Source organism: Schistosoma haematobium, chromosome 1 (genome assembly GCF_000699445.3).
Source record: "Schistosoma haematobium chromosome 1, whole genome shotgun sequence".
Taxonomy (NCBI): Eukaryota; Metazoa; Platyhelminthes; class Trematoda; order Strigeidida; family Schistosomatidae; genus Schistosoma; species Schistosoma haematobium.
The window spans coordinates 39,437,438-39,457,935 of NC_067196.1; the positions used below are offsets into that span (position 1 = coordinate 39,437,438).

The 20,498-nt window shown below is 35.5% G+C and overlaps 1 protein-coding gene across 1 annotated transcript in view; it reads right to left on the bottom strand.

Annotated features, from left to right (window-relative positions):
* Window positions 1–7,813: 7,813 nt before the first annotated feature.
* NT5DC3 (5'-nucleotidase domain-containing protein 3) overlaps window positions 7,814–20,498 on the bottom strand; it is a 36,349-nt gene continuing 23,664 nt past the window's right edge. The window contains exons 13-15 of the mRNA XM_051218182.1: window positions 18,128–18,214; window positions 14,895–15,035; window positions 7,814–10,371 (exon numbers count right to left, since the gene is read on the bottom strand). Of these exons, the coding sequence (XP_051074020.1) occupies window positions 10,114–10,371; window positions 14,895–15,035; window positions 18,128–18,214 (486 nt within the window). The 3' untranslated portion in view covers window positions 7,814–10,113. The remainder of the gene's footprint in view (window positions 10,372–14,894; window positions 15,036–18,127; window positions 18,215–20,498) is intronic.

Here is a 20,498-nt window from a genome sequence, read left to right on the forward strand (position 1 = left end):
ATGCGGTTTACTCCAGCGAATCAATATATGTTGATTTCCAGCCAATTGGCGTGTGGTATGATTTCTGTGGAATTTGATTTGCTGTTTCTAGGCCATTACATTGTCCAACGTTGGAAGAGCATTGGGTGGTATAGAAAATGCTGTGCCAAAAACTCTGTGGGTGTTTAGGCGGGCTTAACGTTTGATTGGTTTGTCGGTCACAAGGAATACCATAATTTATTGACGACCTTTGAGCGACTCTAAAGTAACCTTAAGAGTTTCAACCTACTTACTAGATCCAAATGTGACGAATTAGATTCATGGTTTACAGGTGGACGTTAGGTTTAAGAATTGGATTTAGAGTTTACTTCACTAACTGCCAAAACGCTATTTAGCCAACTGATTGAGTGAATTTCGCGCGAAATCCTGGAGTAGTTATCCCTAATCCGATTGACTTGTCTCTAAATTGTGGTTTCGCAGCGGAATTATTGAGATTATTATGGATGGTGCTTGTGTCATCTAGCTTCCATCTATTTCATTTTCTAAGACTATGAAGTTTGCACTTTGTAATTGGTTGAGCTTACCTGTAAGAGTTCGTCTAATGTATACCAAACGGATATGACGGCAGTGATACTGCTGTATCATGTTCGACACTCGCACTCACAAGTGCGCTTACTTCGAAAGGTCTTCCACTGTCAATCATGAACATCGATTCAGTGTTTTTGTATTCCACAGACATAATTCATCTTTTTCACTTAGTGAGAAAAGAACAAATGGCGTGAAATTTCTTTTCAGTTTTTCTTCGTTGCTCTTGTAATGTTAACGTGCTAAGCATTTAAACGTCAGCCAACATTGCGTATTCATTTTCGTTGGACAATCGTGGAAAACGGGGGGTCACTGAACGGCTGTTTTGTCTTTAAAAATGAGCACCCGTGACCCTGTCAAAAATCAATCTCAGGAACTGCACGTTCTGTGCTGAGTGGGTTAACTTCCGATCACTGAGTTGAAATCCAGTGATTCACAGTTTCCAACTTCATAATATTTTGCTGCCGTCATTTGCACATGAACATTCTGAGTCATATCTCTAATAAGATCATGGGTGGACACTGCTTTAGAATTCCTTATTAGGATAAGTAACAGTTCATTGCTCCTTGGTTCCCAATAATTGTTGACCTAAGGTCATTTCGTGATGTAAACTTTCAAATTGAGTGATCTCAAATTATAGTGAAAATTCCCATTTTGCCATTTGGTAAATAAAGAAGGAACGAATTGAGCGAAGAAATTTCTTTTCAATTAGTTTTTCATCATGGCTCTACACTAATATATATACGTTTTACAATAATAATATAATACTCATAGAGTGGATACGTTACGTAATAATTACATAATGACATTTAAATTAACATTCAGTAATTGGAAGAGAGAGGATTATTAATATTCAAAGTAATCAAGAAGTTGCTATGTTGCGTAATATAAGAAACAAAGAAGGAATAGAATTTTACCGGATGGTCAATAGGATAGTAGTTACGTAAGAATCAAGAGATGAATGTTGAGAAGTTATAAGGCTCAAAAGCGATAGAAACAAAATTACAAATTTTTTTTTTTTTTAAATTAAAATAAAAATGGAAGAAGCATGAAAAATAGTTCTTCTGACGGAAATGTTATACTGAAGGCCAGGGTAGAGAAAGTGGTTGTACGAATTTCTTTTGGATGCAAAGGTCAGGTTTGTGAACATGGATTGCGATGGCTTCCGCAATGTGCAAAAGGCGCACTCGTAAACCATGTGGTAGATTTGATGGAATATTGTAGATAACCTTAAAAGCTTTATTCACTTCGACTTGATGACCTGTGTCAACCAAGTGAGAGAGAATAGAACTTTTAATCACTTTCACCTGTCCTTTGCTTAGCCATGTTGGATGATGTTCTGTAATGCGGTGACGGACCTGTCGAATTGTACGCCCGCATGCGCGATAAAACAGTTAATTCTTAGATGCACTATGAACGTCCAATTCAGATTTGACAATGAATACTATAGACAACTAGATGGAGTCGCCATGGGATCACCATTGGGCCCTCTACTGGCTAATATTTTCCTTGCAAAACTGGAAAATGGACCACTTAAAAGTACAATTACGCATTTACCAACTTATTATCGCTATATAGATGATACCTTCATAGTATTAGAAAAAGAAAATGATAAGCACAATTTACTTAATATATTTAATAACGTTCACCCATCAATTAACTTCACATCAGAAGATGAACAAAATAATAGCATATCTTTTCTAGATGTCCAACTAACTAGAAGAACAGATGGAACTATAAAAAGAAGAGTACACAGAAAGTCAGCAGCTGGTCAATACACTCATTTCCACAGTGCAGTTCCAATCAGATACAAAAGGAACTTAATAAAGATCTTGACACATCGTGCTAGAATGATCTGTTCTGAAGACACTATTGAAGATGAATTGAACAATATTCGGAACCTACTCAGTCTGAATGGGTACCCAATGAAATTCATCGAAAAACATATGACGGAGAAGAAAACAAGGACAAAAATACCCACTGTCCCCAAGAAGGTATTATTCATAAAACTACAATTCATAAATGACACCATTGAAGAAGTCATGACTCAGAAACTAAGAAGAGCGGTACAAAAAACATTTAATGCTGCCAAATTAAATGTCATCTTCTACAACCACCCGAAAATAAGAACATCCATTAAAGACAGACTGCCAGAATTCGCCAAATCTATGTGTATCTATCGTTTCAACTGCTCCTGTGGAGCCAGTTACATAGGGCGTACAATTCGACAGGTCCGTCACCGCATTACAGAACATCATCCAACATGGCTAAGCAAAGGACAGGTGAAAGTGATTAAAAGTTCTATTCTCTCTCACTTGGTTGACACAGGTCATCAAGTCGAAGTGAATAAAGCTTTTAAGGTTATCTACAATATTCCATCAAATCTACCACATGGTTTACGAGTGCGCCTTTTGCACATTGCGGAAGCCATCGCAATCCATGTTCACAAACCTGACCTTTGCATCCAAAAGAAATTCGTACAACCACTTTCTCTACCCTGGCCTTCAGTATAACATTTCCGTCAGAAGAACTATTTTTCATGCTTCTTCCATTTTTATTTTAATTTAAAAAAAAAAAAAATTTGTAATTTTGTTTCTATCGCTTTTGAGCCTTATAACTTCTCAACATTCATCTCTTGATTCTTACGTAACTACTATCCTATTGACCATCCGGTAAAATTCTATTCCTTCTTTGTTTCTTATATTACGCAACATAGCAACTTCTAGATTACTTTGAATATTAATAATCCTCTCTCTTCCAATTACTGAATGTTAATTTAAATGTCATTATGTAATTATTACGTAACGTATCCACTCTATGAGTATTATATTATTATTGTAAAACGTATATATATTAGTGTAGAGCCATGATGAAAAACTAATTGAAAAGAAATTTCTTCGCTCAATTCGTTCCTTCTTGATCTCAAATTCTCATATTTATTAGATGTTATTTTAATAAAGTATTGAGCGTGTGTTATTATTATTCAAGAATATTTATGTGATGAGTTTTTCATAAAGAGAAAACTCCATTCGTCATTAATTTGATGAATTGTTTACACAGATTGTTAAGGATAATATTTCAGTTAATATTTTGATCCAAATGGCGAAGAACTGTTTACGAATTCCTCATGTTTATGACTATACAGTCCTATGAATGTAATAATTATAATCACGAAACAATGTTAATATAAAATTTTTTATATGTTCACATGAAGCTACCATATTATTTGCTTGTAAACAATTTATTGTGAGTAGTACAAACATGTCAAGATATTACATACACTGAAGAGACGTGATTTAGTTGCTCAGGCATTTGTTTCTTAGAGAAAGAATCGAAATCCCCATTACTTTTGGAAATTTAGGTGTTCATCTAAGATTATTTGTTTTGAAATTCAAAGTTTTGTAAACGAATGTTTATTCAAGCCCTAGTTGTGGTAATACACCATTTACTTACAATAATGTGCAGATATATGACCTAACCGACGATCATACCTGTAATCTCAAAGTTGAAATTATACTACACAATCACCAAGATTAGGTCCAGTGATTAACCCTTGATTAATTAATGATTAATTACATGACGTAATTACCATTGGCATAGTTTTTTATTAGCTATAATTTTCCTCTGTTGTCAATATTTTTATTTCAGCCTAAATTCTATCTTTTTTAGTGACTTTTACACCAATTTTTAAATAAACAATACCGCGTTTTTTCTGTATTACAGATACACATCAATTGGAAGTATGGAAGATACTCATCCCAATCCACGACTAAGGTATATAACAGAAAGTGGACGAATCGCATACCATCCAGCATATACACTGAACGAGGAGATTTGTGAACGCATTGGTCGTGTACATGAGAATACTAAAACTGATTAAAGTAAAACCACCATCTACTAGTTCTGCGATGTAATACTCGTAAAATAATTTTGTGATAGATATTTGTAATTTTGAATAAATAGCCATGAAAGATTGTTTTCACCACTGTTCAGTACCACACGCATCGCATCCTGAATACACTGAGAATAAATTTTCAGCCAGGAATATGAACACATATTAAACCTATCCTAGTTACTTCTTACTAATAATGGTATTACATAGATTGGTGAGATCTATCTTACTGGTGTATTCTTTATAATGAAATATCGGAACAAGTCGTGCAGGCTTACTGATAAATGAAACCCGCCACAATCATTTGTCACATTCACCGGAAATTTCGAATAGATTTGAATACTACTTATATTCTCGAAATATCCCACAGAGTTCTTCACTGGTCGATTGGTAATCGAAGGGAATTTTCGAATTTCACTTTGAGTTCATTTAGGTCGCTAGTTCGTAGCACGGTTTACAATTCAAGTCTTCCACACGTATTATGGGTTTAGCTATGCAATAAATAGTACTTTTGTCGTGCAAAGCATATAAAACTCTATGATAGTTCGGAGCTAGTTCTCATTTCGAACACTGATTTTCAGGGAAAATAGCTTATTTAGTTTTTGCTCAATGGATGAAGTCGTTTAATAGTTAAAAATTTATTGCATGGCAAGTACACGAAATTTATAATAAAGTTATCTATAAAAAATAATTAAATAGTTTTACAAATAAAAGATTATGGAATGTTGGTGTAATTCATAAGAATAATTTGGTTAATTAGGCTTGTAATGTAAGAGTAGTCTGATAACACCCACACAATTTAATGTGATGACCCAGACGAAGCTGTAAAATCTAATTCACTTTCATCGTTTAGTCTGAAATATGATTAAATTGTGTTAACATATGTATTTAATGTGGTATCATCGATACGTAAAAAGTGATTAAAAGAGATGTGCGATTAATTCTGGATATTTTCAATCAAACAGGAGAGGATTCTGTCGGGAAGTTTTGACGTTTTATTTAGTTTGTATCCAGAAACACCAGTACATTACCATGCATTCTATAACGCAGTTTATGTTTTATAGCACCTTCAATATTACGGGAAATGTCAGTTACTCAATCGTGAGACCTTTTTGTACAATAAAACAGTTTGCTAGGAGACTGTTACGAAGGATCAAATGTGTAACCTGATATGTGCCGGATTCTATGTTCCAAATGACCGACTGATTTGGCATAGTAGAAGGGAAGACCTAATTACAATTAAACTAGCTAACATCAAAGTGCTTCGAGAATTTTAGGTCAAGTAAAAATATCAAGCGTGCCGGCCTCATCGTATCGAAAATATCCACTGGTTTCATTTTCTATGGGGCAGTCAATGTTTTTGCACAGTGTTTGGCAAGCGGTCTTCTTTCTTTGGCATTCGTTACGGTTGTCTGAAATTACCCAATGAATTTGGTGGTAGTTATTATGCTTGTCCGAATAAAGTGAATGACACATCCAAATGTTTAAAACTTACTTCGATTGATCGAATTCATCTAAACTGTAACATATTTACACAGTTACTTACTGATCCCCAGTTTTTTATACATCGTTTCTCAGATATAGAGCAACAATTATTATTATTTCCTGAGGATGCGACAGAAAATTGTAAGTGTTGTCAGTTTAGATTGCAATGTTTAATTGGTTGGTGGGTAAGAAAAGTTGTGATGTTTGTACATAATAATGGTTACTTTGTACATTATTGCGCGTCTAGTTCAAATTGCAATATAATACCTTCAAGTGTGTACAGTCTTATATCTAACTTGAGTGATGGTACATTCATGACTACTAGAGTACATATTGAACAGATCTTGGTATTGTATCCAGCACTCCTAATCCTACTTATCATAACCCGACTGTTGTTGCTACCTTGACGTGGTGGTCGGGCTTGTCTATCGTGATGAAGCAACCGAGCTATACTGGCTGGAACAACCGTTCCTCAAGGTCCTACCATGTCAAACAGGTCGGTTGAAGAGCGGTAAGACTAAAAGCAACAAACCCAAGGTCCGAAGGCAAAGTCGTACTGCTGGTTGTATGGAGGTGTGACAGCAGTAAGGTGTTTCCTTCAGATAGCCAGCATGATAGCGATGTTGGGTGGGGTTAGAAAGGGTCGACTGTAAAGATGCACACCGCATTATCCCACGGATATCCGTCTCAGGCGGTACGGTCTCAACAATTACGAAGCTAACACGAAAATTAATCAAAAAGATCATGTGTGGTCGACCACATTCAGTAGTCTCTTGGGCACTGCAGTCACTCTGCCAGGTCACTAAGACCACGTCTAACCCAAATTCCTTTTCAGGTACCTCTAGAGAAACCCTTCCGCGATGTGGGCAACCGGGAAGTGAAAACCGCCCTCATACCTCTAACAGCACTCAAGACCACTATGTTTATAATCAACCTACCTCTTCAATTCCTATTATTCCTCCTCCATCGACTTTCAACGCCAAACTTCCTCTTTCGGCTTCCCCCTCAAGTGTCATCATAGCGAACGATTCTAGTGCTCAAAACACTGTCCTAGGTCTACTGAAATCTCACTCCAAACTACACATTGGAACCTTCAACGTACGCACCCTATGTCAAATCGGTCGACAGGTTTCTTTGGCTAGAACCCTAGAATCTCGTACCATTGATGTATGCTGTGTCTCTGAAACACGCATACAGGATCCTAGTGTGGTCATTAACTTTACCTCACCTCCGCAAAACGGAGAGCCAACGAGATACACCCTCCGTGTATCTGGTGACCCGACAGCCAGTTCTGGTGGACTAGCAGGTGTGGGCATCGCACTAAGCATGAGGGCGGAACAAGCACTATTAGGGTGGATCTCCGTTAACAGTCGCCTATGTTTTGTTCAGCTAAACGGTTCCGCAAGAACTCGGAAGGATAGGGACACACGTCGTTGCCTTTTCGTCGTTTCTGCCTACGCTCCCATTGACCGCACCCTGGATGAAATGAAAGGCGACTTTTACAGAAAGCTTTCTGAACTTCTTCAAAAGCTAAATGCTCGAACATAGTACTTCTAGCAGATGACTTTAATGCTCAAGTAGGTAGGTTAAACCAAGCAGAAAGACATTTAGGCGGGTATTCTGGTATTCCAGATCAGAGAACAGATAATGTTGACCGTCTGCTGCAACTGTGTTCAGACGGTCGTTTAGTTCTAACAAGCACTGATTTTATGCATAAGGAGACTTGAGTGATAGTCCATTCATGACTACTAGAGTGCATATTGAACAGATCTGCGTATTGTGTCCAGCACTCATAATTCTACTTATCTTGAAAAACTGGATACTAAGAAGTTTCTTCTGTTAATTTCATCAAACAGGATACCTCTATGTATTCAGAAAATTAATTTGGATAATGCGATGAGAAGACGAAGTTTATTAGAATAATGTGATATAGTCGCGCAATACAGTTCGAACAGTTTGATCACACATATACTTGGTAAGACTTTGTATACAAAAAATAAAAGGTCGACTAGACAAATGAAAAGGCAAGGATGAACAAGGTACACGATGTGGAAAACAACGCTTGATAATAAGCCAGCATTACCAGGGTAGGTTAACGGCAAGAACAGATTGTCTTTGAACACATAAAGGGGGTTTCAGTTTTGTTCACAGACATTCAATGTCCCCAGCTATTTGTAAAATATGTATGCAACTTCTATCTATCATGAACAACGCAAGGAATATTGTACTTTAACAAAAGAGAGTGCGCTCATATCTGGCAGAATGAGACAGTGAAACTACACTGTAAGCATATCAACAGAGTAGGTTGTAAAATGGACAAATTTCAGAGGCACCGTTAAGAATAAAATAGTTAATTAGTACGGACGGTGTGCTTAATTGGTAATCAATTAAGGAAGTGTATTCGCACCAAAAAACAACATTGGAATTTTAAATAAAATGTTTTACAATCAGTAATGAAAGATTAACAGACTTGGTGAAATTTAAAAGGTTGAAGCACTGACAAAACTTAGCAACAAATTAAGTTTGGCTAATTGAAGTAAATACCAAACATAAAAAGTGTAATATGACATAAGTCGCTTTTATGATAAATTTATGATGTATTATAGGTGTAATAGTATGCAAGATTGTTATTAGTATTGTATATATTTATCAAAGGATACAAAATAGTGTTTATTAAGGTGAAATCCATTAGATAGTTTTACTTATTCTTATGAATTATACCAACATTCCATAATCTTTTATTTGTAAAACTATTTAATTATTTTTTATAGATGACTTTATTATAAATTTCGTGTACTTGCCATGCAATAAATTTTTAACTATTAAACGACTTCATCCATTGAGCAAAAACTAAATAAGCTATTTTCCCTGAAATTCAGTGTTCGAATTGAGAACTAGCTCCGAACTATCATAGAGTTTTATATGCTTTGCATAGCTAAACCCATAATACATGTGGAAGACTTAAATTGTAAACCGTGCTACGAACTAGCGACCTAAATGTACTCAAAGTGAAATTCGAAAATTCCCTTCGATTACCAATCGACCAGTGAAGAACTCTATGGGATATTTCGAGAATATAAGTAGTATTCAAATCTATTCGAAATTTCCGGTGAATGTGACAAATGATTGAGGCTGATTGCAATGTGACCACTAGGATAAATGATTTTAAATTGCATCACACTTCGTTTTGATGTTAGTAGGTTAAAGGTAGTTGAAATTAAGCATTGATTTTAGGTTTTATGCTAGTTGAAGCTCGTCAGCAATCTTGAGGGAAATAAAATTGTATTTTGAATTTTCGTTAACACCTCTCAGCTTCATAATATAAGACGCCATCGTCGATCTGTTCAGGCTGAGACAAGTTTCCGATGAGGCTGCGATACTCGCATTAACTCAACATTACATATTAATCAAGGTTCTGCTATCTAGGCCTTAGTTCAAACTCGGCGGGGATTGTCTGTTACATAAAATTATACGTCTAAGGAAAGCTAAGGGCAGTCAAAGTAAATGGATGCATTTGTTCATGAAGTTACTAAGCCCTGGTTTGAACCATGTTGGTGGTTGTAGAACATTTGACTGAGGTCCGTATGATTATCGGGAACAATGACGTACGGCATAAAGTGATATGTGTAAACATCGGTAGCAACTTCTAGGACGCTTTCACTGTTTATCTTCCCTTAGATCTTTAGTTTCGAAATTGTCCATTGCGTAAATGAATTTTTCCACTCTAATCATATTGTTTTTTAATACCACTGATAAGGCCTCTCTTTTGCCCTGGTTTTCACCTCACTACGTTGAGGTGTTGTAGAAACTTTGGTTGATACACATATGTAACAGGTTCTATGTTTCTTATAAACGACAGACTGAATATTGTAAATGCGTCTTACCAGCGAATGGAAGCTATCACGAGACATAGAAATACGTCAAATGCTTTCAACCAACTGATACGATATCTACTTAACTGATAGAGAGATTTAGCCTCGCTTAAAACTGTTCCATAAAAAACCTAAAAACTTTCACTTGAAAAGACTAGTAATAAGACATTAAAGAAAGGCATAAATACCTAAAATGAATACAAACGAAACTACTACGTAATAAACATCATTAGTAGTAAAAGTACAAAAAAGTGCGTTTATACCTACAACAATAAACTATAACAAAGATGAATTTAGAAATTAAAATGATTCATGTGGTAAAGCAGTTCTTTTAGGGAAAAACGCATGATCTAGTGGAAAATGTAAGAGATTCGTAACTCTTGACGTATACAGTGTTGCATATTGTCCAAGACGTTGTGAAAAATAAGACGGATTATGAAAAGAACGAAAAATACTTCCGAATTGTGGATTAAATACACATTTACTAGCACGTCTTAAAGCATTTCTTTCATCAAGCCACTTTTCAAGTAATAATTTTGCTTCAGCTGTATGAACATGCTGAAAAGGAAAAATAGGTGCGAAATAATATACAACTGTACTGACTTTAGAATTAAATGTACTCACATGATTTTTTAAACTAAATATGTAGTATCAAGATGGTTGAACAAGATTTAATTCAATGTTTTAATTTTTACGTATTAACATGTGAAGTTGAATCACAAAAAATTTTTATCTATCAAACGCTTTGAATGTTCTCATTCACTAATACAGAGTATTCACTTTTTGGAAGTTAGCCTGATTAGTTTAAGTCTATTAGATATACGATTTAATAAGACTGTTCGTCGTTGTTCAATTGTTTAAAACTATGAGATGATGTTTCAATTAATCTAAGTAGCTTGTTCGATGATAAAGCCATGACACCCGTTAGTACAACAGTCAGTCAGCTACAACGTAGGACCAGGCACATACATGCATCGGTCCAAGATGCCATACCTCATTAATACAACAAGATGGACACCGGATTCATAAAAGTAGTTAATTCAGAGGTGGTAATATATAAAAGAAAGATTGCAATAAGGATATAGAACAGGAAGAAAAAATTAGTTCATATAAAAAAAGATATGAAGCAATTTTAATCTCTTAGTTTAAGGGAAGACAGAGTGTATACACCGACGCCATTGTGAACGATTCTGAGCCATGTCACCAAGAGTCTCCAACCATTGGTTACGAAAGTCACGCGGACCCCAACCAAGTAGCCTGCATCTACCAACATGGCTCAGACTAGAAGTTAGTGTCTTCAAGCACTGATGACACGTTTTGGTTTGGCCGCCCCTAACTTTCTTCCAACCATCCCCAACACCAGTCAGCGTTGCGCATCGTGGTAATCGGTGTTCAGGCATACGTAACACGTGGCCCAACCATCTCAGTAGATGAAGATTCACAACCTCATCAATTGATTTACCATCATTCCCTAATATCCTGCGTCTAACCTCACTACTAGTTACCCGGTGATCCCAGCAGATGCCAGTAACATTTCTAAGGCATCTGTGGTCAAATACTAGTAGCTTACGAGTAACTTCTACTCTTAATGGCCGTGTTTTGCTGCCGTAAATTAAAAACAGAATGGACTGCCGCGCAGTATACTCGTCCTTTTATTGATAGACGGATATCTCGCCCTCGCCATAGGTGACGTAAGTTAGCAAAAGCCAAGCGAGCTTTTCGAATCCGTGCTGAGATTTCGTCCGATACCAACCCATTAGAGCTGATCAGACTTCCAAGATAAGTGAAGTTGTCGACGCGTTCGACTACTTCACTCGCTGTCCTTAGTTTAGGTGTTAACTCAGGCCAGTCCTGAAGTGAAGAAGGGAGAAAAGCGCATTTCGAACATTCTAGCATTGTTGCTTAGTGCTACCAGAAGACTCTGCATTTTATCATCGTTTTCACCAAACACGACTATATCATCTGCGTATTCTAAGTCGATAAGTGGACCTCCTGGATGGAGATCAATACCCGAGAATCCAGTCGACGACAATGTTATTTCCATCAGTATGTCTATGATGCAGTTGAACAAAAATAAAGATAGTGGACAGTCTAGACGGGCACCATTTGAGGTTGCAAAAGCAGATGACAGTTCGCCATAAGCTCTGAATCGACTGGTAGTGTTCGAGTAGAGAGCCTTCACAAGGTTTATGTACTTCTGAGGTACAGACACTGCCACAGAATATCGCGGTCTACCCAGTCAAATGCTGCTTTTAAGTCGAAAAAGATCACCATTATCAAACTCCGATAAGTATGCCTGTGTTCTAGAACCTGACAAATAGTGAATATATGGTCGATACAGCCACAACTAGGTTTGAAGCTAGCCTGATTTTCTCGTGTTTGCAGTTTACGAGTCTTAGTTAGGTGTCCGATAATTATCGAGGCTGGTATTTTAGATACTATATTAGTTAAACTAATCCCTCTATGGTTGTCACAGGATGATTTTGACCCTCTCTTATATATTGCGATGATAAATGATTGTGACCAGTCAGATGGAATAACGTCTAACTCCCAGATCTTAGCTAAAATATTAGACAACCTAATCGCTAAAATTGGACCACCATCCCCAAAGACCTCTGGAGTCAGTCCATCTGGACCAGCTGCCTTTCCTCGTTTCAGATTAGCTATAGCCTTTTGAACTTCAGCTAGAGTCGAAGGACCTTCTTCAATGTTCCATTCACACTGTCTGGAAATGGAGGGTAGTTGTAGAGTAGCTGAAGGTCATCTGAACTGTTCTCTGATATGTTCCGCCCATCGTTCTAAACTTCTGGACTGAGAGTAGAAAAGAGTGTTGTCTTTTTCCGAAATGGTCTCACTTACACTTGACTTATCGATTCTAGTTTCTTTCGTTTGTCTGGAAAGCTGTTTGATGTTACCTATAACCGCTGCCTTTCCCATCTCTTTTGCTTTCGTTACCCCCCACTGTTCATGGTCATTCCTTAAACTTTTGCTTAACCTAGGTCTCATTTGTTTTCGCTCTTCATCGCGTTTAGAACCTGATAGGATGCGTTTACGAGAATCCATCAGTGCAATAAACCTTGAAAAAATCCATTGAGTTTTTGTTACTCTTTGGTTTAAATCACTAATAGATATCACTGTTGTTTCCACGGCTGTTTGTATATCTTTCCATGCAACATCTGGGTTAGCCTCGTTTACAGAACTACCTAATTGTGACCTCAGTTGTACCTGGAACCTAAAATCGGTTTTCTCGCTACTCAATTCAATCCTAATGGGTCTTTTTAGTGTGACTTTTTTGCGTCCAGTGAGGCGCAAGCAGATGCGTGCCCGTATTATGGCGTGTTCGGAATCCAAGCAGGTACACCAGAATGAGCGACAATCTTCTATCGACTCTATCCAAAAATGACTGATGGCAATATGATCTATTTGAGTCCATCGTTGGTTTGCTGCAGTGGGTCGCCATGTTAGACGATGTCTCCTTATGCAAAAATCAGTGCTTGTTAGAACTAAACGACCGTCTGAACACAGTTGCAGCAGACGGTCAACATTATCTGTTCTCTGATCTGGAATACCAGAATACCCGCCTAAATGTCTTTCTGCTTGGTTTAACCTACCTACTTGAGCATTAAAGTCATCTGCTAGAAGTACTATGTTCGAGCATTTAGCTTTTTGAAGAAGTTCAGAAAGCTTTCTGTAAAAGTCGCCTTTCATTTCATCCAGGGTGCGGTCAATGGGAGCGTAGGCAGAAACGACGAAAAGGCAACGACGTGTGTCCCTATCCTTCCGAGTTCTTGCGGAACCGTTTAGCTGAACAACACATAGGTGACTGTTAACGGAGATCCACCCTAATAGTGCTTGTTCCGCCCTCATGCTTAGTGCTATGCCCACACCTGCTAGTCCACCAGAACTGGCTGTCGGGTCACCAGATACACGGAGGGTGTATCTCGTTGGCTCTCCGTTTTGCGGAGGTGAGGTAAAGTTAATGACCACACTAGGATCCTGTATGCGTGTTTCAGAGACACAGCATACATCAATGGTACGAGATTCTAGGGTTCTAGCCAAAGAAACCTGTCGACCGATTTGACATAGGGTGCGTACGTTGAAGGTTCCAATGTGTAGTTTGGAGTGAGATTTCAGTAGACCTAGGACAGTGTTTTGAGCACTAGAATCGTTCGCTATGATGACACTTGAGGGGGAAGCCGAAAGAGGAAGTTTGGCGTTGAAAGTCGATGGAGGAGGAATAATAGGAATTGAAGAGGTAGGTTGATTATAAACATAGTGGTCTTGAGTGCTGTTAGAGGTATGAGGGCGGTTTTCACTTCCCGGTTGCCCACATCGCGGAAGGGTTTCTCTAGAGGTACCTGAAAAGGAATTTGGGTTAGACGTGGTCTTAGTGACCTGGCAGAGTGACTGCAGTGCCCAAGAGACTACTGAATGAGGTCGATCACACACGACATTTTTGGGAGTGGTTTTCGTGTTAGTTCCGTACTTGTTCCAGCCAGTATAGCTCAATCGGTTCATTACGATAGGCAAGCCTGGCCACCATCTCAGGGAGCAGCAATTGTTACTATGGAGAGAGGAGTTGGGTTAAATGTATTTATAGTAAATTAGATTGGCATACCTTGGATTTTGTAAGACAACTTTTTGTTCCGTGTACTTATTAGACATAGCAGTATATATAGTCAAGTATTTCTTTGAAGTTCAAGTGTTAATTAACGTCAATTCAAATTATCTATTTTAAAAAGTATTTAGCATTCTCAGCTTATTAGTTTATAAGTCATAAAATCAGTAATTACCCACCAAGTGCTCAAAGCCAAAACAATTTGATTCATGTTCCTTAATAAATAATAACAACCAAGTTATACAATACTTCTTTTTTAGTAAGTTGGTAGGTAACATCGTACACTTTCATATTGTTTATATGTTCATCAAACGAGTAAATTCGAAGTTTAAAAAAATGTTTAACCTTTATAAAATTAAATGCTATAAATAAAAACTAGAGCTTTTTTTAAAAAATGAGGCTTTGATGAGATTCATAATTGTTAACAAAATTAAGTTAATAGGACTATTCAAATCAAATTTACTTGGTTTTCCTGAATTAATCTTTCTAGCATTCTTAAACGTTTTAAATTAATTTTGAAATCATGATTATTCGCAGCAATAAGTTCACTTTCAAGTTCCGGTATAACAGCTCCAGTCATCCAACCATATGTACTGGCTACATCCTAATAAAAATAAAAACAAAATTGATTTAATTTCCAGCATGCTTCTATATAGTAATACATTGATTGTGTGTCAGGAAAGAAAATTTTACTTCATATTTAACAATGAATTATTCGTTCTATGATTAAAGTTAGTAAAGATTGATTGAAAATAAAGACTACAAACGCAAACATGAACAACACTGTTTATTGTATAACTTCGTTTGATATGAAGCGGAAGTTGGATACTGATCCATAATTGAAAACTATGTGACCGAAAAGTTTATTTAGACTAAACTTCCATAGAAAAAATGTAGCATAATGAGAAGACAAAGTTGATCTGAAGAAAATGTGATGTACTTGAGCGAGGCATTACGAATAAATTAGGATTATGAACTTACTTTTCAAGGGAATTTACATAAATATAAAGAAAAGTCAAATCAATTAATAGTGATAGGTAAAAATATAAACGATCACAAGAGATAGTATAAAAATAAGAAATAGAAATATCAAATATTGGTGCCAGACTTGGCATTAAACAATGGTTAAAGGTAATCACGGGAAGTTCAAAGAGAGTACAAATTGCTGTTTAAAAACATAAAAGAGGAATGAATTTTCTAATGAGTAGAACTTCTATAAACTGAAGAAAAACTTCTTGGCAAATTTTATTTAAGGATTGAAAACTGTTTTAGGTCAACCCTATATTCTCTTCCAGTTATATACTTCGTCGATGGAGGATAATGGTTGTAAATACGCTGAATTTATTTGAGTTTGAAACTGTAAGTTTTCATCCATTCCGCCATATATATTTCACCACTCTTAATTGTATAGTTAGACTACTCTATTGTTCATAGATCATACACACACGTTAACTGGTAAATCCAATGTGATATATGACGCAATCATCCACTCAACATTGAAGACCAAATAAAATCTTTTTTTTGCGCAACAATAAACCTGACCAATTTTAGTTTCCGTCTAAAAATTATCTGATTTGACTCTCTTTAGTAGAGCAATGTGAACACGATTCTTCGCGATGGATTGGAAAAGGATTTTTAACTTCTAGTAACTTGAAAAACTACTTGTTATCAGTCATCAATTCAACGTATACTATACGAGTATTTTCATGGCAGATAAATTTTATGGAATAGATAACTTGCTGGGGCATACGAATAAGAATATCTGACAAATATGTGAAAACTGACGTCATTCAGAGTTAACACAAGCCTGATCTATATCCCTTACAATCCAGTTATTAGTTTCTGTAGTACCACAGTGAAAATTCAAACCCATAGAGTTGATGAGCTATTATAAGTAAAATGATACAATGAATAAATAAAAGCACTGAATACAGTATCATACTGAAGGCTATAAAAAGTGAACATTACACTGCTAAAGGTAATAATAATTATGAAGGATTATACATTTTTGAAAAAAAGGTTTTTATTTATATGTTCAATTTAATTCATCATTGATGGATGAGCTGTCAGACTACATACATTCAAGTAAATGAGAGAGTATTGTGAACTACTGTAAGAAATAACTTTAGAAAATTTTATAATAATTAATTATTTATTTAAGTAGATAAAGAAAGAAATCTATTGAAGTTCACAAGTAAAGTGGCATCTTCAGCAACATTTGATAATAACTGTAATGTCTTGAAACACATTAATTTGACAAAATTATGTGTAACTTGAGCTAAGTACTGATTTCTGCTATTGATAAGGATGTTTACTAAGACTGAGAAATACTTCTGCCTGCTACTTATTGTGACGGAATAAGACTACTTTGTTGACGAAAAGTAGAAAACAAGACTGAAGAAGCAGATTGATTTATTCACCAGCCACTAATTAAACGATATTCCAAATAGTGGTAATAATGAGTTATATATCAATTTTAATGTTTGGTTTGTCAATCATCAAATGTGTACGAACAATTTTAAAAAATTAATAAATGAGCTGGCTTAACCGAGAAATATAATTCCTCACTACATTATATATGTATCCTTCCTGACAAGAAAAATAAATGTCCATAAAAACACACAAAAATACATACATAACAATTACAACAGAATGTATATTGAAAAATTGATAACAGTTTATTCTGAAACTGGTAAAATGACGCAAGTTACCTTATACACACGATTAAGTTAATGCTGATTATTATATGCGAATAAAAAATTAGGATAACTTATTTTAATAGAAGGAACTCATACACTAATTAAAGTAGACGTATGAAAAATTGTTAATCATGCAAAACAAATTATTTACATAATACAGAAGTTAATATATCATTTGATAGGATAGTATAAGCATAGAGCTGTTGGTCTAACAATCTCCACAACTCCATGCTGATAATTATAATATCCTTACTGGTAGCTAGCTTCGAAAGTTCATTCTCAGAGTTCGAGTGAGAAGACATGACCAGTGGTGTTCAAACGTTTCGGGTATGGGGCAGTTATCCACCGAAGATGATCGCGCAATATCGTGGATTAGTTGAAGATAGATATTAACACCTCTGGATGCCGGCTCAGTGGTCTAGAGGTCAGGTGTTCGCGCCAGATCGGAGGTCTTGGGTTCGAGTCCCACCGCATGCGGGATCGTGGGTGTACACTGCAGTACAGTTCCATACTAGGACGAAACGGCTGTCCAGTATTTCTAGGTTTTAAAGGGTGGTATAACACTGATCAGCTATTGATCTCAGTAAAAACTCAATAATCTCTAAAACCTTATAATAATTATTTTGTTTATTTGAACTCTTATTTAATTGACCTTTATTAATTTGTGTATAAAATGCCTTGGCAAGTGTATATATGTGACCAGGTTGTTCAAAATGTGTAGTACAAATAAATCACACTTTTCACAGCAATTCCGCTTCTCAATGTTCTATCAAAATTTAAGATAATTTAAAAACATCCGACCGTATTGCGTGTTGTGAAATCAGGTCATGTTAAAATTTATTATGATATAAAAGTGATTGATTAATTAATGAGCCTATAATTGTTTAGTCTAAAGTATACAATAATAATTTGGTCATTTCATCACAATTAATATATAAATAAATAGAATTACAATATTATTCTGGATACAAATTTGATTAAATTCAACAAATCTTACTGCAAGATCAGCATAGACATGATCTCCAAAATATAATATACTAGCTGAAGACCAACCTGTAAGTTTTATCATCTGTTCTAAACAACCCTAGAAAAATAGAAATACAAGCATCAAAATCAAATATTAAATAGGACTTCAAGGTTAACAAAAAATGGTTTTGTTAAACTGAACAAATCAAAATGATTTGAATCATTTATTGAATATACCACCACTTTGGAGTACTTAGTTATAGTGAAATTAAAGTGTAGTTGGTCATTGAGTGTGGACATACGGACGCAACCCACTGACTAGTAAATATGTGATTTCCTCTCCCCATTCATTTCTACTCCAGATTTATTGAGAGTGACTGTTTGTAATTGTGTTGAATAATGTACCATCTGGCGTTAATCTGGTTCTCTACTGTGGATTGTGAATCCTGGACTTGATATAACGTGATTAGTCTCACTATCGTATTAACGTACGATAGTAGAATACATGAGAGAGAAAAATATTTCAAACCATTCGTTATATCATTTCAAGACAATCGGTCGTTTCTTATTAGCTAAAAGTAAACAACCTATTAAACAATTATCACATTTTTTATTTTAAGCATGAAAAACAAACACGTTTTACATTGTTTATAAACCTTCATCTATAAATTTCAGTTCATAATCTATGGAAGAAGGAAATAGAAGATGAGGTGATTCTAAATTACTCAAATCATAAACTGTTAATCATATATTCACAATCTTATCATGAGTTAAAAGGAGACTGATATAAACTGTCTTATGACCCTTTTACGACATTTCCATGTCTAATTAAAACCTTATCGACTAGATTATATGCAGGGATGTCTTGATCAATTTGCTTAAATTCTTCCTTATCTATTTTATTAAATGTCCCCTTGTTCATTATTTACCGTTTAATTTAAATGTATTTCGGTTGTGCTGGCCTTGCGTGTGTCATCTATACTTGATAAGTCTTCTCGATTGCACGCTATTTTGTCATATCTGGTCGTCGCTGATTATTATATGGGAATCGCTTATCACTTATATTCGAAAACGAGGAACCACTGCAATCCCCACGACGAGAAAGTAAGAACACAAAGACTGGTACAAGTGAAAATTTATTAACCCCAAAACACGACGATGACTCCAGTTGAAAATACACTCATTTATCTATTGATTGTACACCCACTTTGATTAATAATTAGGATGAAATCACATATATATGTAAAATACAGTTATAACAAATCACATGCTGCATGTCATGCTGTGCATAGTTCATGTCAATTGAACACATGATTATCGTACATTGGGTAATGATCACATTGAATTAAAAAGGAAGTAACGTTGAACGAAAATCATAATGAGTAAATCAATCTAAATTTGACTTTTCTTCCCGTCATATTAATACACTCATTTTTTAAATCTATAATTGATATATTATTCACCTTATTAAATACTAATTCACCCTTTTTTCACTGAGTAGACTTTTTCAGTTTATCCCGCGAGCCTCTATTCAATTTCCTTATTCACTCATTTAGTTTGTCTACTTACACGAATGTCTGAAATATGTCTCAAATGCAACTCGTATTCGACCTTTTATTTCTAGGTTTTATTAACATGATTGGTGGACAGAGTTATACATAGTTAAGCAGGCTATATATTTCATTGGCATCAATATCGCTCAATCATATTGGTGTCAACAATAGGCACGAAGCAGCCAGTTAAACGTCGTTCCTCGGAATATTATTATAGTTGGCTTTTACATAAGTTTCTTGATACGTTATTAATAACAAGGGATCCAAGGTCAACAGGAGTGTACAGCTATAAAACAATTCCGAAAAGGGATCTAATGAAATCTCTCTTTACAAACCTGGTGTGAATTTCTTAACTAATTGAAACGCAAACAATATCATAATCGAGAGGAGCCTTACCTACATCTGTAGCGTTGGGTTTATTGAACGTTGAATAGCCTTAGGTGTGTATCTTACAAAATTTATTTGACACAAAATAAATATAACAAAATCACATGGAAACCATTATAGATACCTAAATATTGACCAATGTTAATCATTTGAACGATGATGACCAATTAGTTAATGGTAAAAGTACAACTGTGACCATTTTTGTAAGATTCATGAGTGTCATATTGTAAAATCAAAGTGGTAAAATTAAGGAAGTTAAGATAACACAAATAAAAGTTTGCTTCGCATTCGATTCAAATATTGTGCTCTGTTCAGTATAAACCGAAAAATTTGGTCAACATTGATTATTATTTGACAAGGACACATCAGGGTCTGTTCAGAATTTTCGACTGTTATTTTTCTAAGCTTGAACATATTGCTATAAAACTTCTCACTTTAAATAAATAATTACTTCTATTGGCT